This window comes from Lingula anatina, chromosome 1 (genome assembly GCF_051362555.1).
Source record: "Lingula anatina isolate TDL-2025a chromosome 1, LinAna3.0, whole genome shotgun sequence".
NCBI lineage: Eukaryota > Metazoa > Brachiopoda > Lingulata > Lingulida > Lingulidae > Lingula > Lingula anatina.
Window position 1 is genome coordinate 39,986,835 of NC_141767.1, and position 22,901 is coordinate 40,009,735.

Consider the following 22,901-nt stretch of genomic DNA (forward strand, 5'->3'; position numbering starts at 1 on the left):
CAATTAATAATTTTATTGTGTTTGACCTGTGTTCCAACTTTGGCCTATTTTTATTGCCATACTATACATCTTACTTCATACATAAGGGTTCAGTTGAACTAGCTACCATAGAAAAATATTCTGATAATACAGACTGGTTGAATATCATTTTAATTAAATGCAATTTATACTGTATGTTTCTCGCTCATTTTGCTTATTATGCTAAATGAAGTTGAATAGTTCAGTATACAATTATCGATAGACTTACTGGCACATCTACCCTGTACATGAGAGAACTTAAATATGTATTTTAATTCCTTTAACTCAAGACTGTGGTTTATGTTCAAAGCTCATTACTTACAAAGTATTTTCTGTTTTCTGTATTAAGAATGCAGATGAACACAGTTTGTAAATGACAGTAAATTTTGGCACCAGATTTCACTTTAACTCTTGAATAAATTTAAAAGATATCAAATAATAAACAAGGCACTTTTTTTGAAAAAGTTATGTATCCATACAGCTCGCCAGCATTATAATTATTATAACAACACCTGTACAACTAAAAACAATATTTCTGCAGAATATCTGAATAATTTAAGAGGAGAGAGTTCATGTTATTTTGTGACTTCAATAAAAAAGAAAAAGGTAACAGACAATAATCCTTAAATGTACAAACAAAATGTCTGTTAAAATGACTGATGCCAATCAAACATTTAAGTAATAGGTAATAATATTACCTGATGCCACTGGTTCAATATAACCGTCTCCAACAGAGAAAGTATACAATACAAAATGATAGTCAATAAAACCAAAAGAAAAAAACAATGTTCTTGTGACTTGTAAGTTCTAACATTAAAAATTTCTTTTTGATGGGATATATAGTAATAACATCACTAAAACTTCTTAATCACTACTAAAATCTTCTAAATTTTTGGAAAAATGTTTAAAAAAGGAACAAAAATTGACCACAGCAGTCATATTATACCATAAGATACCTTGTGCAACAAGTTTTAAAAATTACTTTCACTCTATCATCATCAAGATGATCATTACAATTATAAATATTTTCTTGTGACCTGTTCCATTAAAAAGGAACAATTTAAAAAATCATGTCATGAAAATATTTCATTTTCTTCATCTGTCAGACTACAAATACTCATAAATTTGATTAAAGGCAATTAGTTTCATGGAATGATGTAGCCGACTGTTTACATATTTGAATTGGAAAGCTTTACATCCTTGGAACGGAACTTTTGAAGTTGTGATAGTGGATGAAAAGGGGATGTTGCAAAAGTTCTTTGGCCGATGGTCTGTCCTCTGATTTTTGTTCAAGACAGCGTAGCATGAGATCTCGCACTCCTGGCGAAAGGTTTTCTGGAATGGGTGGGGGTTCTGTCGATGTTGCAATCTGAAATAAAATCAACAGCTTAGGTCATTATAACAGTTTAACAAAAAACCTATTTTGGTACGGTTGAATTATCTCCTTTTACAACATTAATTTGAATTTCAGTTATTTTATTGTTTGTATGTTTGTTTAATTGACAAACCTACTCCAGAGCAGCTGGGTAATTTTATCCAGTCTAGATTCAATACAAAATACCAACTTTGGTTTGGAGCTAGGAATAAATGCACTTTAATTATACAAAGTTGAATAAAACATGCAATGCCAAAGGACTTCTGCATGTGGCAGTAAAGTAAGACTGGCACAGTTAGAATGAGGTTTGTCAAGAATTTGGATTTGGATAAACCTCAATCTATAATGGAAATGCTGAATGTTTCTCCCCAGTTACTGCAGGATACATGCACATAACTGGCATAAAAGTACTCTTATTACTTAATGTTTCACTGCAGAAATTGTTAATGGGATTGTAAAGTTGGAGTATTCTATTCAACATCACTGACCTTAAATATGAGAGCCAGGTGATTGGACACAGCCTTGGATCCCCAGGGTGGCTGGCCAGTGCACATTTCTACCATGCAGCAGCCCACACTCCAGACATCACAGCTCCGGCCATAGCTTTCACCACGTAACACCTGAAATATTTATATACATAGGGTGAGTAACGTGTATATATTAGAATTGGTTTATCTCACATTTACTGCCATATTTCTCCTCTTTGATGCCAGGGTGGTGAGGATCAGCCACGTTAGACTTCTGTCCTAAATACCACTACCAAAATCATCGTCATCTTTACTATAACTGTAAACACAAGCCTTTTCACTTCTAATGCTACTTCTGGCCTACTTCTAAAAGACTTCTGGCCAATCTACTTCTAAAAGACTTCTGGCCAATCAGAGACTAGGAATCTACTGGGCCAAGGCAAAAACAGTGCCCAGAAACTTAATGAATTTACAAAATATTATCCACACAACATCAATTTTACTGGCTGTACAAACACAACTTTTGTTTCACACCCTACCTCTGGGGCCATGAAAGCAATGGTGCCCAGTAGCTGTCCCTGGAACTCTCCTGCTCCTGTGGACCTTGTAGCCAGCCTGGCACTGGCACCAAAGTCTGCTATCCTCACACGCTTTCCCGTACTGTCCACAAGGATGTTGGCTCCTGAAGTGTTTAACAACTTATGATGCATATGCACAGTCATATTACCATCACTGTCTGTTGACAGTGCTGGAACCACAGCCAAAATGGTAACCAGAGCAAGTTGTTTGGTACATAACTTGTAAGATTTTAAAAATTGAAAGACTATCTGCAAAGAAAATTGTTGTTTTAATAAAATAACTTTAAACATCCCCCCCCCCCCCCCCCAAAAAAAAAAAAAAAAAATCTGCCAATGATTAAAGGTACGAACAGGTCTTATAAATACTGCTGGCTGCCCTACCTTTCATGTCCCTGTGTAATATCTGGTTATCATGCAGGTATGCCAGCCCCCTGAGCACTTGCTGAGTGTAACTGGTGATCACTACCTCACTGAATGGTCCATAAGTGGCCAGGAGACAGGCCACAGCACCACCTGGTGAGTAAACATACATTTAAAATTTATAGTTGAAGTGGAAACTGTGAAAAAATAGCCACATTGCTGCTTTGGACTTCTCACATCTCATAAAATCCATCTCACTGCACAAAAAGATTCATAAAAAACACCTCTGAAGGAGAACCATGCAAAAAGAAGAAAATGGAAAATCATCAGAACCACAATTTCTGGTTTATTCAAATTTTTCAGCATATTTTTAAAAACACATACATTCAGAATAATTTAGCATAAAGCATAAAATAATTTAGAGATGGGACAAAACTTTTTCAATAATTTCACCCAAAATACAGAGATTTTCTATGGCCATCAACCTGCCAAAAGGAGAGAAGTTCTCGTCTTTGCTAATAGCTCACCTGGCATCCACTCCACAAACATGTTAAAATGGCAACCCTGTCTGGTGGCTCCAAGTATTCTGACTACATTGACATGGTTCAGCTTGGCCATCATACGAATCTCATCTTCTATTGCCTCCACCACCTGAGCTTGCTCTACAGCTGTGTTTCTACAGAACGAGATCTGGAATGGAAATAAATAGAAAACATTTACCTTGCAATAACTTTCCATTTTTACATCAAGAAGTAAATGGTTAGATTCTAGTCCTTCCAGTAACCAGAGATTGCCCTTTTCTGAGCATTAAAATAATTCAGAATTGCATAAAACAAAAAAAACTTGAATGGGGCAACACCTTTCACTGAAAAAAATAGATAAATATGAAAGGATCATCACGACTGATTTCTATTTCTAACTTGTCATACTGAACTGCATATATTTATGGGGCTTGTAATTAGTTTGACTAATTCATGCCCTCAGAAATACCAAAAACGCACAAAATCTACCAAAAGACCCAATTTCAAGTTATTCACAAATGGCTGACCTGTTTTACTGCCATAATGGTCCCAGTCTTGACGTCCCTGGCCTGATAGCAGGTACTGTAGGCACCAGTGCCAATCAGAGGGCCACGCTGCCAGTGTATGCCATCCAAGTAGGCCTTGGGCTGTGGCTCATCATTTTCTCCACCTCCCTGTAATATGGAAATGTGTGTTGTCTGTTTTATCATCTCTGTTTCCAAAATGTTGAAACCACGATGCTTTAAATTAAAGTTTTGTAATATTTGAAATATTGGTTTGATGCATTGGGACCCTTAAAATTCTCTGGAATAAGTTAGATAGGCAAAACAATTGTTATAATATAAATATTTTACCTATTAGTCTATTTACACAAAATATATGATGTTCCATCATCAAACTCAAGGACTCTTTCCTCCAACACACTATATTCTCTTCTACCAAAACCACCAAATAAATACATACATACAACTTTCATTAATTTGCTCTCACCTCATCCTGAATATGGATGGTAATCTCGTCTTTCTCCCTGCTGCCCAGCTGTGGAATGATAGGTAAATCTTCCTGTTTAGTGGAAGCCTCCATGGCAGCTGCCAGGGCCTGGGCCTCCTCGATCTCCACCTCCTCCTTACAGTAACAGGGATCAGACGAGGCACCTGGACAGTAATAATTAGCAAGATTTAACAAGAGGAGTAATACTTGTAATACAAAAGTATGCATAATATGCAGTAGTGCTATGCTAATACCTGGGTACCCTCAGGTCTAGACTGATAGAACAAATCATGAATGAAGGAATGAAGGAATGAATGTACAACAAATGCATTAAATTAAAAAGAATTTATAAAACAATAAATAATTGCTAAAATTTCATTCCACATCCGTCAAAATTTCTAAGGGAAAACAATAAGAGTAACAATGTGAACATCACAAACCATCATCCTGGCTTGCGTCCGGCGACACCCTGGGCGAGGACGCCACTTCAGTCTTGAAAGACACCGGCTTCTCATCCAGTCCTGCTGGAGACAGTGTCAACTCAGTGGAGTCCTCTGTTGATAAAATGGAATACCTTCTGCAAGCAGAACACAAGTAAGTTTTCTTGGGTGAACATGGCTCCTGTGGCAACCGAAATTTATCCTCACAGGGACAAGGTTTTATAAGACAGTTACAGTTCAGTGGTGCTGCCTGTGCCTCGTCCTGTCTGTCATCACAGTTTCCATATCCCTGTGCTTTGTGATGTGCATTTTCACCACAAGATGGCAGTGAAGGCTGTATCTCCTCTTGGTCCATATTACCCTGTGATTTATGATGCATGTGGACCCCATGTGGCTGTGGGGGCTCTATACAGTCACATTCCAGTTGCTTTGTTGTAATATCTCCCCAATCTTTTGGCTGAGCCCCAGCCAAAGGTGACGAGGTAGACTCTGATTGTGGAACCTTCTTTGCAGAAAGAGATACCTCCTCCTTGTCCAGTGATTGCTGCAATGGAGTGTTGGGTGGAGTCAATAGGACTGGATTTGTTTGCTTAAGATTCCTGTTGGCATCTTTGGCAGTTTTTGTACCAGAAACATGGTTCTCTGCATTACCAGGCAATTCTCCATTCACATTACTTTTGTCTGTGGTTTCTTCCAACTTCTTTGTATCACCATCAACATGATTGTCCTGTGCAATTGCACTCTTTGAACCTGCAGCTGCTTCATCTGGTTGTACTGAAGCCTCAAGTCCGTTTTCCCCTAAGAATTCATCTTGGTGAGTTTGCTCCTCAACATCATTGTCATTTGGCACATTGTTATTCTGTAAATCAGAACCCAACTCATTATTATTGGGAGTCATGTTATCAAGTCTTCTGTTATCCTCACCAATGCCATCATTACAGTCTCCATCCTCTGTAGGAGTCTGGGGCATTGGACTGGAACCCTGACTTGATGGGAGAGGCATATCAGGGGAGAGAGACCTTGGGGTATCAGAGCCTTCTCCCATATCCCCAGGGATCTCAAAATCAACCACTGGGCCATTCTGATATGTGATATTATGGTAAGGCACTAGCAATGCAGGTTCTGTGAAAATATGAGCCAGATGCCGCAGCATCCGAATGTGCAAGCTGGAGTCTAAATGGTTCAACATTTCCTTGACTTCGGAGAAAATTCCTGGAATGTGGGCCGTGGGTCTGACTGCAAATATGAACGTCCTCCTGGCAAGCTTGGCTATCCTCTGGTGACTGTGTTTCAAGGCTTTGAAGACGAAGTTCAGAACAGCATGGAGTCTCGGGTGGTCGGAGATGTGCTCTCCTCTGGCAGCCTCCACTGTGAACTCTAGGGGGAATTCCTCCATGAGACGGTCCAAGGCACACAGGCGTCCCAACAACCACTGCCACTGTACCTCCTCCAGTGTATACTCCTCCAACATACATGTCAGAATGAATGACACGCCTCCAATACCACCCTGACCTGGAATTGAATATATATATGATAGAAAATGATAGAAAATGTGTGATAAACAAAAGTTTTGGATGAAGGTATTTAGATAGAGTTATAACACCTTCTTTCTGTGTAACTGTAATCAGGATTGCCTCCATCCCTACTCCAAGTACATGAATCAAGGACAAAACAACTGCATTTTAAAGACATTCAAGATATGACTGTTAAGACATACACTAAGATTGGACCTGATCTACTACCTGAATTGAATATCTCTCTTCCAATGGCAAGCTCCCCAGATTGCCCTTTGCCCAGTTCTACTATGGTAGAGATGGACAGCAAGCTTGTGCGTCTGAAAAAACGAAAAATAGAAAGAAAATTGTGACAGACAGTTTAAACTTTTAAAACCTTTCTGTCAGTTTCCTGAAAATAGGCAAATCCTATGCTCCATCATAAAAACCTTTATTATTTTATGCCCCCCTTAATTAAACTTTCAGTAAGTTTCTAAGAAAATTTAATTCAGAGGCAAAAATTAATGCAAAATTAAAAGATTTGTCATAATAAAGTCACCTGTTCCCATCTGCACATTTAATCAGTATTGTATTCAGCACAGGGACCAACAAATCCTGCAGCTCTTTCCTCTGAGTGTCATCTCGGCAGGGTACATATGCCAGCACTGTTCTCAAAGTTTTCTGTAATAAACAAGGTATTTTGTAAGAGGCAAAGGTGTAGGTATAAAAAAAAAACATTATTTAACACCTTCTGTATTCTTTCACACTGAAAAGGTTTTATCAATCAGAACTGAAGCTTTCAAATATTTTCCTGTTTAAATCTTATTTTTCTTGTTGGCCATAAGCTTATGAAACTTTTCAAAAATATATCAGTTCAACCCCATGTAAATTCTCAAAAACTAAAAAAGAGGTCTTTAAGACAAATCTGTGACATTTGGCAGAGCAGACACCTCCCCCCTTCAGTTTCTTATCAATAAATATTTCAATAAAGACATGAGGGACGAAGTCAAGTCAAGCATACTTAAACTTTGGCCCCCCTCAGACCCAAACAAAAAATCTTCAATCTCTTAGCTGACTTTACCTACTGCCAAATACACCTACCAATGCAGCCACAAACACTCTATACACAGGGTCTCCACACATTAGTGCCAGGATGCTGAAGCAGGTAGATAGCATCTGTGTTTTGGCCTCGTGTCTGTCTGAGGACACCCTGGCCCCAGTGCGGCCCTCCCCAGACGCTGGCAGGAATACGGCCACCGCTTCCTGAGAAACCCTTCTCAGACCTGTCTCCCGCACTGTCCAGTTCTTTGAGAAGAGGCAAGAGATGAGGTCCTCACCTAAAATCTGAAAAAGCAACAGCAACATTTGATATGTTTGGTTACAAGTTCTGATATTTCATATAGTTTGAAAATACATATAGACCTAATCAAACTACTGTATTTGGAAGCATTTCTTTTCTTACCCATTGCCAAAAAGCACAAGACATACAAAACCTTGTTTCTCATTTAAAGACCATACATCATGCTATAAATTGGTACTGATATTTGATGATGAAAATGGCAATTCCTTTTTATAGTACTCTTTTATGCTTATTATATTGCATAAGTTTATGAGTTTTGACATCACTACCTCTATCCAAGGAGCTGCCATGTCCCTGTGTTCCTGAGGCAAAGGATCTGCATGGGGTAATACAACCTCTTCATGGGGTTGAGCAGGTGGGGGTGGGTGGGGCAGGCTGACGGCAGGGCTACCAGATGGCACTGTGACACCCTCCTCTGGGGACACTTTCCATTTGGCTCTACACAGTGGACACATCAGGGGTTCCTTTTGTTTTTGACACAAGTTAAACCCTGGAGGAAATTATATTTTGATAATTTCTCAATAATACTAAACTGCTTAGATGTATTTAATGTCCTTTATACCCCATGCAATGTCATATGAAAATTCATATTAATTAACCAAAACCTTTGTTCAAAATATTATTTCTTACACCTAAAGAAAACACTTTCCACCAAATCAGTATTTCAGATGTCAAGCCAAATAATAATCTCAGCTCAATAATCCTTTTAAAAGTAAAGCTTAACCTCACTGAATTACTCATATGAAAATGCTCACAGATAGAAATGCAGTGGTGATGTAATTTGTTGTGGCATCCCTTCTCACACTCCACAATACTCTCCCCCTCACACATCTCCAGCAGACAGATTGGACAGGTTTCTTCAATGTCCTTGGTGCTAATACAACATATAAATTGGCTTTTCATTGTATATTGTGTAATGATGGTATTATTGCTAATTCCTTAATGAAGATCTTGGTTAACCATGTAGTATGGAAACTATTTCACAGAGCATGAAAATATTTTGGAAGGTTATATTTTCATTTTGCCATTTCAAACTCACAAAATTTTTCTACTTGTGCATTAAATTCTTTTTGAGCAAATAACATGCACTTTCAATGTTCTTGTAAAAAATTCTTAAACATTTAATCAAATACATACAAACTCTTGGTTTTAACCCAACAATATGTCATTACGATTTGCAAAATCTCTCGCCCTCCTCCCATTGTAATTTTTCATAAAACACAGCAGTCCATTTCAAACAAGAACTTATGATATTCAGGAAAGTGTTATATATCATTTGTCACAAGCATACCTTGATTCACTGTCAGTGGAGGATGTATCAGGGGAAGTAGAGTCTCCACCAGCTTCCTGTCCCTTCTTTTCTTCATTTTTAGGAGTTGTCTGCTTCATGCGCTGATTTCTTCTGTCAAGATAGGCCCTGAACAGTGTCTCCACCTTTGAACATAAAAATGATGTATAGCTTAAGAGAAAACATGCAGACATATAAAAACAGTGGAGCAAATTCTTCTGTATTATACAAGGTGTTTTGACTGAAAATTAATGAATTCCATTTTTTTCTTCACTGTTTTTTTTAAAGATAATTTACAAAATAGACAACTTTCAATGTGGAAAATAATAACGTACTTATCTAACTTGTTGCTACATTCACAACAGTCAACTGATCTTACTAATCAAGTAAGTTTTGACACAGCAGTTTCCTTGTTACAATTTCTTCATCTTCAATAAACTACAGCAGTATTCCATTCACTTAATAAAACAGCTTGTATTTCAAACCAACCTCATAATTCTTCAGTTCCCGCCTCCAGAGACAGGGGTCATTCTCACCCACTTGGAATACTCTCAGCATTACAAACAGCAAATGAAGGCAATGTGGGCCCTTGCCACAACTGCAAGTCTTTAATATGAAATAAAAACATAACAAAAATAACTAGAGGCACAGACCTTAGAAATAGTACATAAAAATGATAAGAGCACTTCAGCTCTGAAACGACAATCTGACATCAAAATTTAAAATCTCAACCATTTTTCTTTACCAAATATAGACATAGTTTAACTCAGCAATATTTGACCAATCAAATTTGAACAGATATTTTGTCAACATCTTACAAGTGGCCATCAAAATTTGAAACTCCCTTTGTTAAACAATAGTTCAGTATGCTGATAATCCATCTGACCAATTTTGTTTGGGCTAAAGTTAATAAAAATTTGATCATTTCAAAATAGTGTCTAAAAGAAAGACAATTGATTACCTGTGTCCCAATAATAACCCTGAATTTATGTTCTGGAGAGTCTCCACCAATGAGGAATGAGTTTGGACCCGTCTGTTGCAGAAGGTACAACCTGGCTTTTCTCACCCTCTCTACCCTCTTACGCATACCCTCTTGACTCAGACCCTCTATCACACTATGGGGGGAGGGGGTACGTCTCCCTCCACTGGACTTAAACTGAATACATAAAGAGAGAGAAAACTGTTTTAACTTATTAAAATAAGGATTTGAGACTAAAAAACTCAGTAAGCATTTTAATTAACCACCTTCTTCTGACATGGAAATAAAACAAATAGCTCACAAAGTAATTTATTCAATAAAGCTTACAAATGCCAAACAAAGGATAAATATACTTTCTAAAAATGTCATATAACAAACAGAATAAGTTTCAAATATGCACACACCACAATTAAAAATCTTACACAAGTCAAAATTTTTTGATTGATACATCTCAATTAACTTGATTAAAAAATTCCAAGTGTTGATCAATAAACAAACATACCGAATTACTAGGTGACACCCGTTTCCTGGGGACGCCAGGTGAGCCTTGTTTGCTGTTGACCACTTGCCTGGTGAAGGCAGACTCAGACTGGGCAGGCAAGGGGATGCTGCTGCCTTTGGAATTAGCAGGAGCATCTTTCGTACTATTCTAGAAAGCAGAGAAAAATGCTGAAATCAATAGTCAGTAATTGCAAAGAAGAGGTTGGTGCAATTTAGCTTAACAAGAAGTTTCCAAAGATCATCAGTGAGTGCGTGGGTGTGCATACACATATAACATGGTATTTTTGTTTATTCTTATACTGGACTTACAAGGTTGTAAAAAAATAAATAAAGTTGCATCTGTATCACTTATAAGTACTGTAATTTTTATAAAGTTGCATTTGTTCACTTACTTATAATAACAACCTTCATGAACGGACCCTAAAGTTCAAATGCAAAACTGCCAAAAATCCAACTTATAATAACTAATTATAATTAAGCAATAAGCTTGCATTTCCCAGATGTCCTTCTATATTCAACAGGTTGGCTTGGAACTTTATGACCATGATGCCATTTTAGTCTAGTGAAATAGTTAGTTTTGGACTGTAGTCACGGTAATTTATATATTACGTTTCAAAGACCTCACAGTCACCTACTCATTTGTTTAAAACTAATTGTTTTTTGTTTTTGTTTTTTTTTTCAATTTGACAGTTCACTCTTCTGATAATTTCCATGGTAAATATGGACAATTTAACGATTAAATGGGTGTTTTTTATGCTGAAATAAGTTCATCTTTCTTCAACCTCTTTCATTAAATGCAATATTTAGAGAAAGGATGCTAAAATCAATAGGAGGCTCTTGCAGTCCACATTCACTCTAAATGCTACTGCATGCAGCAGCAACTGCCAGATAATTTCAGATGAAAGCACAGTAATGTACTGCCTGGGGAAATATGAACAGTTTAATGTGTTGACTAATGAGGATATAAGCAAATCCACAATGTAAGCCAGAATTCAATCAACGGTAAATGTTTTAGATTTTTAAAAAATCGAAAAGAGGAGAGCACTTGACACCAGCTCTGTTTTGATAAAACTAAATCCAATTTGATACAGTGCTTCTGCTCTTTCCAATCTCCAAACAATTTCCTGGTGTAAAAGGAAGAGAAAAAAAGAAAAGAAAAAAACCTGCATCTGAAGCCAATAGCCCCACCTGAGAAGAAACCACCTTTTCTGACCTATAGCTACCATGATAATATCATCTAGGGTTGCAGACCAAACAAGAAGCATTCACACTCTGCCCTTCAACCTTCTCCCACAGCACACTAATTTAACTTTACCAGGTTAATCTAGTTTCTGAGATGAACTTCTGTGACCCTTTCAAGGCAAATTAAGATGTCTAAAAAAATCTGGGAATGCTTCCGACATATTTCTGATCTAACAGTTCAGAACCACCCAGATTCCTATGTGTATCTTTTGTGCCTTATTTTCCATGAAATGTGTGAATGATGGCTTTAAATATTAAATTCATTTCTCTTTAACTCTGACCATCATGCTACTTTTCTCACAAATGATTTAACCTAGGCTTCATTTATATTTATTTAATAATTTTTAACCTACGATATTTTCTTGAAATATTAAAATCTTTTTCATAAATACACCTACTGTTGCTGCCGTTGTAGTAAAGGCTGAATTGTTGGACGCCATGACACTTGCTTTGGCAACCTAACAAAAAATAAATGAGAGAATTACAATGCAATTAGCTATCAATAGTAATTCTTATTCCTAATACAGAGATAATCAGGGATGAAAAATGAAAGGCTGAAAATATGGTGTGCATATCATGCATCAATCTCAAAAATGATATTTTTGGCTGCCAAAAAATTAGAAAAATCTCATTTCTGATAATACAGATAATTTAAAAGAAGCCAAAGTCAATGATAGGAGAAAACTAAAAAATAAACACTGAGAGATTTGAGAGGCTAGTGAAGGTGTCTCCTCACCAGTGGTCCAGTTTTCTTCCTGTCCACCAACTCCTTCTTCCACATGGGCATGGCCTTGAGGCGCTCACGAATCTTTTGTTCTTCCAGCCGGTCATCTCTCTGGAAGCGTTTACCATCAAATGCTGGCCTATGATAAAAGATTTAAGTTAATTGAGACATTAAGTAAAGTATTGTATGATATAAGAATTCTTCATTCAGAGAAACATGGCCAAAATGGAAGTAGAAAATGAAAGTGTGACAGATAAGCAATGATAGTTTGTTCATTCAATTTAATTCTAAAATTTGAATCATTTGCAAAATGTTTTGAATTCACGTGTGCTCTTACTGTCTGTAGCATCTATACAAGTAAGGTGTAAAATAAATAGGAAAAATATTTTTAAGTATAATAATCAACAGACATTCCTCATATAACTAGAAACAGCAAAAAGAGGGGAGTTCAGTTAAATCCATTTACCTGCAGTTGGAATTTAGGACAATACATGACTGTTCATAAAGAAATCACTCTATATGTTACTCTTGACCCTTAGGATATTAACACTTCATTTCAGCATACTAAAGCTTTTGTTCAAACATGTTTAAATTTACATGAGAAAAACAAGTCACATGCCCAGTGCACAGCACTCCAACACTTTAATATTTAACAGATTAAGAATCAACCTAGCTTACATTACTAGTAGTCAGAACTACATTGAAAACTACATCAGGGTATCTGAGGTTAATTTCCTTAAAATTATATAAAGGCCTAAAGTCAGGAAATGATCACTTGTATTGCACCATGGACACAATACACATGTACTTAAACAGTGGACAGAATTTTAAACAGCCCACTGTGTAAACATATGGGTCATAATCAAGGTTTTATTTTCTATGGTTAGAAATAAAGTGAATTTTTCCTATCAGGAACAGGATGTGTGTTTTTTAGTGTTGGTTTCTTTCCCATGGCACTGGTGTTACATTAATATCTTTAACTCCAAGGGTACTTGTACATATTACTGCAAGGGCATAATTTTATCCTACAGTAGTAGTAAGGGGCATACAAATACCCTGCCTGGAAACCTATCAAATTCTAGTAGCTTGTCACCATGTCCATATAGAACTTTATAGATGCCTGGTCAGATAAAGTTAATGAAAGAAAGCTTGAATTTCTAATCCTGCAGATGCGTTCTTCAAGATAAATATAATCCAAATCTACAGCTAGAAAATGGCATTGATCTTTTTTAAGGCACCAAAGCCAAATCCCACAAGTAAAAACAGCATCAACTTAAGTCTATCACCTCTCCCTATTTCACTGTGCTTTTGCTTAGAATATACAGACATTACAGTATAACTCGGTATACACAATCCTGGGCACAACACCAAATTAAGATGGGCCACTCACATGTATGCAGTTAAATTCACTGCTTTAAGGGTCATTTTTTTGTGGTGGATCTTTCTGTCCTCTGAGATATCATGGACATCGTTGCCTTTAAGCCCGAGAGCTTTAAAATCAGATCTAACCCACAGTCCATCAATACTGGAATGCAATTAGTTCAATCCTTTGAGAAATGTGGCCATCAATTTTTGACGGGCAAGTTTATATTTTGTTAATGCACGAAGTTGGTAACATGTGTTGTTTGCTGGCTCAGATGCACTCTTACTAACTGAAGAAAGAGATGGAAAAATACACTGCCAAAAGTATGAAGTAAAATTGTGTCAACGTCTCAATAATTTGATGAATGTTAACTGTTATATCTCAACAAGTCAATGCAACACAGTCACCATCATTTTGGAAGGAGAGAAGATGAGTAACATTTCATTTTTGAGTGCCCTATAGCTATGTATAGTGCTCTTTATAGGCAATATTTCTTCAATTGTCCAAGCACATTTAAACTCATAGTTTTTTAACTGTTCAAATATAAAAATACTTGACAATTTGACAAATTTAATCCAATCTCTTCACCCATACTACCTCTTCATTGGACTCACTTTACACATGACACATACGAGACAAAGTGTTACCAGTATCACAACATCAATTCTCAATCTCAGAAAGACATAATGGATACCAAAATGTGACACAAGGGTCAATTATTAAAATGCAACCTCCTGTACCGTTGTTTGCAAAGATTAACTTGTTTTATACTTCTTAACTTTCACCAAAACTGAGTAGCTAACTGACAGTAAATCCTGCAGATCTATGAAATTGCATAAATATTGATTATCACATTTGTCTGAACCTAACTATCGCCAAGATTGGGGAAATTGCATTGGGTAAATGACAATCTATAAGACTAGATATGAATATGTCACTCTGTTGCTTGCTTGAATCAACAACAGTATTACAGAAAAGATCAATCAATCAAATAACTGTCAGTTTTGGCACCAGAACTTGGAACAAAATTACATGTAAAAAAGTTTTAAAATTACATGCCAGAGGGAGGCAAAAGGTACAGAATGAACAATACCAGAACATGAGACTGCATTAATAAGGCTTAGAAAACAATGCTGCTGCTTTATCTGATCATCCAGGGTGAGGAGTTTTACTGGCAATTGCCAGAGGGCAATAAAATCCTTATTCGTAAGTAAACGCTTCAGAATTACAGGTGAGGGGCAGACATTTTTATTGTATTCACACATCTTAAACAGATTTTAAATTTTAAATTTAATAAAATTTAATTAGAATGCATTCTTAGTTTATAAAAGTCTTAACTAAGTTGAAACAATTCTGATTTAAAAGTATAATAAAATATATAAATTTATTAATAAACAGGTTTGTTGTACTTGCCACTGATGAAATGCATAAGGTTTGCTTATTTACATACTTACATTTTCAATATAATCTGATATGGATTGTAGCTCAAACACTGACTGATACTGGTGATACAGAAACTTTATCTACAAGGTGACATCAGCATTCTAATAATATCATTCCCGCCAAAACATGGTTTATTTAGGTCATATAGATACGCACCTCTCCATATGCTCCTGGTGCTCCCCGTCTCCTTCTGTGTGCGTTTGATCACGAGCACCAGCACGATCTCCGTCAGAATAACGCCGGGGTCTCTGGCTGCCTTCCATGTCCAGTGTATCTTCCTTACTGCTTCCTGTCGAAACCACGTTACCACAGCTATCACCCTCTACTTTGATCTTTGTATGTTTCACTGGTTTTAACCTCACTTTCCAGTATGGACCTTGCAGATTTTCTTTGCTCTGTGCGTGGCCGTTTTCTGCGCTGGTAACAACGCTGTCTGTTGAAGATGGATCACCTACATCGGCCCCCTCTGGCCCAGGGGTGGCCATCTTCCAAGCCTTCTCTGAAAACAAAACACAAAGCACATGATGTTCGATGCCATATTTCTGCCGTTGACGGGAAGCGACTTGGCAAGGAAGATACTTCCGCCACTGCAGGCTTAATAGCAAACTGTTTCACTAGCACATTAAGTTACCTTTGACCTTAAAATTGCTCGTTTCCCCCGGGAAAACTCTTCCTCCATCTACAACTTACAAATATGTGTCAAAATTCTATTTTTGGCTTGCTCGTTGGTGGGTACTGGATGTCGTTCAATTTTCAAAACGAGGTTGTTGTTACCAACCGCATTAAATGGAGCACTGCTGCTGTCTTTTAATTATCTAGTTTCTTTACGATAAATATGTCAACGGAGTAAAACACCAGTCCTAATTGAAAGTAAGTGAAATTTTGAAATGTGAAAAGTCCCAGGTTTTAAATTTAATGTACTCTATGAAGTGTTACTAAATGAAAGCAACGTACGTGCGCTGACTTAAACTCGAGTAATCTATCAAAATAATGTTATGATAAATGGGTTCTAAAGCTTGAACTGACATATAGAGTGGAGTAATGTGTGAATACCCATTACTGAATAATAGATCGGTACTTTACTTGTGAGAAGATAATGTATAGTTCACGCAGAAACATAATACGCACTGTGTCAGTATCTTCCTCACTCTTAATGATATTACTAGCTAGCACTCGGCTAGCACTAGCAGTACAGTAAAACTGATTACCACGTGTAGTGCGTAACGTGCCTACATATTACGTTATTAATAATTCTCAAGTGAAAGTACAAAGAAGGATACGCATTAACAGAAGTTGATGGCATACTTAGTGATGTGCCACAGAGTGTTAGTTGTCATCGTACAGTACAGTACCTATATGAGCAGTAGGGTAGTGGCAAAATGTAGCAATGATGAATGACAGTTAACTCTTCACCATTACAGATGATTACTAGAATAATGACTAAAAACTTTTTTGAATAAACAGTGGCTTGTTTACTTATATGGTATTGGCTTTTATCTCTTTGTGCACTTTTTGTAACATATAATTTATTGATCCGTAATTTAAAAAAAATCAATTTTTGCCATGTTTTCACAATGTTTATGTTTCTCAAGCATGGTGACAGGAAATATGGTGGGTTTACATGCTTCAGGTCTGTGTGGCCACACACAAAAGCTGAACACATTTGGATCTCTTGAGAGTTTGCCTAAAGCACAAATATTTTGATTGGATTCAATGATGAGTTTCATGTGTAAATGGATGTGAGTACAGGATGTCACTTTTCAATCAATAATGTAAAGAATAATTATTTGGCATTAGTAAGCTGAACAGTTACATGTAACTTTAAATACATAATTACAGAAGGCCAATAGTACTTAGCCTTGGCAATAGAAACAGTATATTTTAAAGTTACATGTGAAGCAAATGTGGATTTCCATTTTTCTGCAAATATGAAATGATGTCCTTTGGTATTTGTATTATAAGTTGTATTATTTCAAACTATGTGGTGGCATTAAGACGGGTTTTGTCACAAAAATTCAACTTAAAATGCATATTTAAATGGACTTTTGTCAGATTATCATAATTTAATTTCAATTTTTTATACATGCATAAAAACAGCAAAAAAATTAAGGACACCACAGTGAGCACATAGTCAACTGGGCAGTACCTTCATATTTGGAAAAGTGTATTAAACATTACTTTTCAAGAATTACTGGCAGAGCAGGCCCGTAGCCAGGGGGGGATTCGGGGGGTTCAAAAGAACCCCCCTTTATGCAGGGAAAAGGTCCCCTCTGGGTGAAATTTAATTAAGGTACATGAAAGTTTCATGTTAAAAGGTCCACTTTTTCAGAAAAATAACCCCCCTTTTGAAATTTCTGGCTACGGGCCTGCAGAGTTTGAAATCCAAGCTTGTGGTGTTTAAAGTTTGAATTATGAAATAAGAATGTTCTTAGAAATATATTATTATCTGACTGTGTGCTGAATTACATGTATGCAACAGAATTGATGAGTATTAAAGAACATTTCCTTTATTCATATAATATATGGGTTTAGCTTCAGCAAATTCATAATTCCTCAGGAGAAGGGTGTTTAGTGCATTTAGAGCATTTTCTCCATTCTCCTCAAGTATCCTTCCCAAATAATTCTGCCCAGGCATATCTTTTCTCACCAACATTGTTGTTTAATAGACTTTTTGATAAAAAGGGCAATGTCATTTTTCCCTTTCTTAGGATGTGAATGGGTGAAATACCCGATAGGTTTGCTCTGGAAACAAGAAAATGTTAAGGAGGAGAAATATTGTGGAATGGGCTTAATATTGATAACTGTAGTACAAAGGCATGGGAGAGAAGCAGTTCTGATCATAAGCGAATATAAACCAATGATAAAGTATAGTATAAAAGGTAGACTATGTAAACAGGCACTACCTTTGTAAATACAACAAGGCAATACTTGTTTTCCGTGTAAACAGTGTCAAAACAACAAACATAAATACAACAAAAGGACTGGTCTAGTTTTTGGGATAATTAAATCTCAGGACTGTGAGACATTTCAGTCACATATAGCAAGTCTTGAGTGAAATTTCACTTCCTACTTGCTGGTCTGAAGAAGTCGTAATTTTTTACTGTAGAATTTTTCTTTTAATATATTTATCCAATTAGAATGCAATTGTCTAGTGCATATAAGAAAATGAGATATATGTTAACATTCATAAGAAAAAATAAGCTAAAAGCAGTGATACCCCGACTGACTATACATACATCATACATGTATCTTTTGGTTATTTATTTAGTAGAAAAAAGTGACACTTTTTTCCATTTCTCCTACAGGGTATGCAAGCCAAAGCAACTTTCTAGGATGTCTAAACATGCATCCTAAAGAGAAATTCTTTCCAACTGTTAATGTTTTTACCATATCAAAGGTAAGTCAAAGTTTACATTTGTATTTTGTAGAAAACAAAAATTTTGTGAAAGCATAAATGATCCGTGTACTTTGCATATAATTTAAGTAAACAACATAGTCACACATATAATTTTTTTCAGCTGTGATAAAAAAATTTTTTTAATGTGAAAATTTCATGGGAAATTTTATCAGGAGTTGTTTTTTGTTATGTATATATTTTAGGTCTTTTAACCAATAACTAACCAGACATGGCCCAGAGACATATTGCCATGATAGAGGGGTCTGATGACCATGCCAGGAGAGTCTTCAGAAAATATCACAAAGTAAGTGTGCTTCTCATTTGAACTGTATTATGATGTATTTACTAGTCAAAGTTGGATCACTGATTAATGGAGAAGGGAACTGAGGAATTAAACATGGATAATATGAATTTTAGAAATATAGAACCAACAGTCCCTGAGGAAAATGTTACTCAACTTCTTATAAATGAGAATGTTTTCTGTAATTTTTTCATAATTTAAAGTTTAAAAAAATGATATATTTTTGTGCTTTGAAGTTAAGAATAGCTGAGTTTTTAAAATAATCATTATAATACTGGTAAGTTGTTTTGACAAAGTGTTACATTAAGTGCTTTGTATCAGTGTAATATTCGGTTTCAGAAAAGACCTTTGGGTGATTTGGAGAGCAAATACAAGATAAGTCCCCTTCAGCCTGTGCTGTCATATGATACTGTAGAACTGGATGTGGCTGGTTCACGTACTTACGATACCTACAGGCCTAGGTCTACACTGGAGATACTGGATGAACAAGAAAAACTGATACATAATGCATACAAAAGGTAAAAAGATTTCCCATTAAAGAAATTATCATAGTATACAAATATCTTGAAATCAACATATTTCAACAACAATTATTACAGCAGCTATTGTATAATAACATAAGAAAGTTGAAAATTCAGATAATTGAAATATTTACCTGAAAATACAACATATTTCTATGAAGCTGTGAAGTGTTGTTTTAAATTTATTAGAATTGAAATTGATAAAATACTAGATATTCCTGTGTTTTAATAAATGCATGTAGTTTTGTTAGAAACAATTGTCAGAATAATATCACTGAAATAGTCTTTGTTTTTGAAACATCATGCTGAAAAGATATACCAGTATTGTACGTATGCCAAAATTTCAAAATGCACAGTCCTTCATATAATTTTTATCACAGACGCCCTGATTGTATACTTTTATAAAATACAACACATTTCCATGTTACAAAGAACACCTTGGCACAGTGCATTGTGTTCAATCACAACTAATGCATTTACTGTTTCTGTACATGCACAAGAAATGCCAGCACTGGGGAACATCCAGTACAATCAAAAGCAAACCCTTTGTTTTACAGTACTAATCCTTAAGTTTCAGAAACAAAGGCCACATTCAGTGTACTAGCTTGGTTGTCCCAACTTTGCAGGGTATTTTTGCTAAAGTGCAATCAGTGGAATCTGCTTAATTGTCTAACAGTCTTCGAGCAGCTGGAGGTAAATAACTACTGTGTGCTGATTAAGCTGATTCCACTGATTGCACTTTATGAAGAATCCCCTGTAGAGTTGGCCCAATCCAGCTGGTGTGATATGTGAATCTGAATGCACCCAAAGAGATAAATTTTAGCAGAGATGTTGTATACACCTGTCATTTAAAAAGAAAGTTTTTACAGATGATAAAGTGGTTTAGAGTCTCTCACCATTTGAGGGTCGGGTTTCAGTAAAGTTTGGCTGTTTTAAGAATTTCAAAGCAACTGTGAAGATTCTTAGTAAAAACAGTGCCTTACACCTCCCACTCCCTATTTATCTTTGTCTTAAAAACCCAAAACTTGAACCAAAATTTTTAGGTTTTTTAACAATTCCATTGTTTTATCAGTCGGCTTCTGGACCGTCAATACAGAGTCAGGTGGTGAATTTGAAAATATCATAGAGTTCAAATGTTTGCCAATACATTTTATGTTTGCATGGTGCATGCTCTGGTTTTGAAATTGATTGTAAAACTGTTGCTTGAACCATTATAATATCAGTTTGTTAAGCAAACATTTCTGAACAATGGCTTTAAAAATAATGTTTACCTCTTCATTTTGTGCACTTTGCTTTGTCCTTACATGTTCACAAAAGCGTTGATTTATATGGATTATTTGCATATTTTGGGAAGTGTTAAAAATGTTTGCTTGATTTGTAAGTTTATATTAGAATGAGTTTTATATTTTTGACATTACACCTTTGTTGGCCTTTGGCTGAAGGTTTTTGTGGAGAAGTAAGTTACTGGGGTTACTGTTTGTGTTGTGGTACGACCATTTGCAGAAATTGTAGAAATATTAAGTATTTTTTGGCAGTGTGTTGGTGTAAAGTTTTAATTGGGATGAAGAGACTTATTTTAATTGTTTAAGCAAAAAAACTAGTTGTTAACTTTGTTTTATGTTGTACTTTAATAGGAAAATAATGAAAGACTTTTTTATGTAAGACTTATGGTTTTCCTTTTTTTTTTTTTTTTTTGATGCAGATCTGCAGCTTCTGCTCCACCAGGAAAACATCGAAATTCGAGGCAGGGAGAATTTCATGAAGAAGAAGGGGGCAGTGCAAATTTACATATATCTGGAACAGGTAAACTCCTTTTTTTATAAATGATCCAAAAAGTAAAATAAAAAATTAAGGGAATGAAAAGAGTTTTACAACTTAATTGAATTTTTGGTTTGGTCAGGGTGAAAGTTAAAATTAGGTAAGTAGTGAAGAGATATAGTGGTGACAAATAAGTAAATCATTTTTAAAGAGACTAAAAAGATTTTTACACCATGAGCCATGATCATTTACAGCAATTTATATAACTTTTTAAAGATAAATAAAATAACTTTTCTGTAACTGTGAAGATTTGCTGCTGTGATCTTAAAGACTTAACATAATAACAGTAGACTGAAGTTGCTAGGATCTTCTACAGGTATAAACTTTCAATATACAGTATAAAGGTGCACTGAAAATGATATTTTGAATAGTACTTACTGTAAGATATAAATTCAGTCTTATTTACATTTTATTCATAGTTTTGATGTGCTCTTCAAGTCTACAGTTATGTTGTTTTTCTAATGATTGAAAATCATGCTTGTTTAATTTACAAGTGGTGGTCATTGCTTTGGGCAACATAAATATTGCTGGAGGGCATATTTGACCTGTACATGTAGTTGAATATAGAATGACCACATAAGAATACGACCAATACTTTGATGTTAAAATGAATTTTCTCTTTTCAGAACTTTGTCACAAATTGATATGGTCGTAATTATCAGTGCAGTAATTGATATTTCTTGGTTTCTTTTCTGTTTTAAAACAGCTGTTTAGCTACGTGAAAATTGAACAATTTAAGTGATGCTTGGTCCTATCCACCATTGTTGCTACCTCTTTTGACCTTCTCTATTCAGTTGCTTAATGTTATGTTTACTTTAAATAGAATATTATCCAAGCATGATTCTTTATATGATTGAGAAATATGATATTTCCTCTGAAGATTTGTTTTAATGAAAAGAAACTCAGTGTCCGAAAACGCTGCCAGTAACTTTGGGTTATAATGGATGGTCAAAACCGCACGCTTGCTATGTTTGATTATTTGTTTTTAATATAAGTCAACTGTTCAGATAGTGTGTTTATGAATAAAGGTCCATAAGCAGTATGTCATGTATGTAATAAAGGAAGGTTATGACAACGGTCGTGTTTAAGTATTTCAAATTACTTACATTTCTTGTATATATGCATATGTCCAGCAGAAGTACAGTATGATTTGTTTCTCATGTGCTCTTAAATCATTTTCGGAAGGAGACCACAGTAAAACTGTTGTAGATGTTGTGTGAAATACTGCCAGTTTCGTTGGTGAATTTGAATGATTGTTTATTAACAAAGGTAAGGAGAATTATGCAAGTAGCTTAGAAGCTTCTTTTTTGAAACTGAGAAGCATTTTTAGAGGTTTGCTGTTTCTAGTTGCTGGTCTAACTATTTCTTTCTTTTTTTTTTAAATCAGCACAAAAAGTGACATTTCACTTGGAATGTGTTGTTTTTATGTTGGTGAAGTATTTGTTTTTGCTGTGTCGGCAAGTAACTCGATTCCTTAAGTATTAATAAGAAATCAGTTCTTAACATGTTTTCCATGGTTCAGAAGCTTGTTAAAAACAGATGAATTTAATCGGTTTCTTATAGTAAGTAACATTTTGCACACCTGGTAAATGTTTACTGGAGAACATTAATTTGTTTGCTGGTTTAAGGCTCTTAACAAATATAGTTGAAATTTTCATCTGGAGTCCACCCCCAAATTCTGCCAACATTTCTAATGGCTTTTTAAAACGTTTTATTTAGTAA

At 35.6% G+C, this 22,901-nt stretch overlaps 2 protein-coding genes across 5 annotated transcripts in view; one reads left to right on the top strand and one right to left on the bottom strand.

Moving 5' to 3' along the window:
- LOC106177880 (mitogen-activated protein kinase kinase kinase 1) lies at positions 1-15,912 on the bottom strand. 2 transcript variants are annotated; one of them, XM_087006736.1, is made up of 21 exons: positions 15,774-15,912; positions 15,299-15,641; positions 12,349-12,475; positions 12,011-12,070; positions 10,372-10,518; positions 9,852-10,046; positions 9,380-9,496; positions 8,894-9,036; positions 8,358-8,476; positions 7,872-8,092; positions 7,344-7,586; positions 6,802-6,923; positions 6,492-6,583; positions 4,750-6,261; positions 4,310-4,473; positions 3,847-3,993; positions 3,326-3,488; positions 2,820-2,951; positions 2,400-2,542; positions 1,882-2,013; positions 1-1,387 (listed from the first exon to the last, which is right to left on the bottom strand). In XM_087006736.1, the coding sequence occupies exons 2-21, from the start codon at positions 15,625-15,627 to the stop codon at positions 1,211-1,213; spliced, it is 4,485 nt and encodes a 1,494-aa protein (XP_086862862.1). In that variant the 5' UTR covers positions 15,628-15,641; positions 15,774-15,912; the 3' UTR covers positions 1-1,210. The 2 variants fall into 2 exon arrangements, with proteins under 2 accessions (XP_086862862.1, XP_086862867.1); XM_087006741.1 differs by having other exon boundaries at positions 15,833-15,886.
- The window catches only part of LOC106177871 (uncharacterized), a 13,772-nt gene continuing 6,771 nt past the window's right edge, over positions 15,901-22,901 (top strand). The window contains exons 1-6 of one of the 3 annotated variants that reach the window (XM_087006777.1): positions 15,901-16,012; positions 16,735-16,881; positions 18,448-18,539; positions 18,743-18,843; positions 19,180-19,358; positions 21,064-21,164. In XM_087006777.1, coding sequence (XP_086862903.1) covers positions 18,769-18,843; positions 19,180-19,358; positions 21,064-21,164 — 355 coding nt within the window. In that variant the 5' untranslated portion in view covers positions 15,901-16,012; positions 16,735-16,881; positions 18,448-18,539; positions 18,743-18,768. Of the gene's footprint in view, positions 16,013-16,734; positions 16,882-18,447; positions 18,540-18,742; positions 18,844-19,179; positions 19,359-20,746; positions 20,818-21,063; positions 21,165-22,901 lie in introns of those variants that run through there. The other 2 variants (XM_013560781.2, XM_087006780.1) reach the window with 2 other exon arrangements.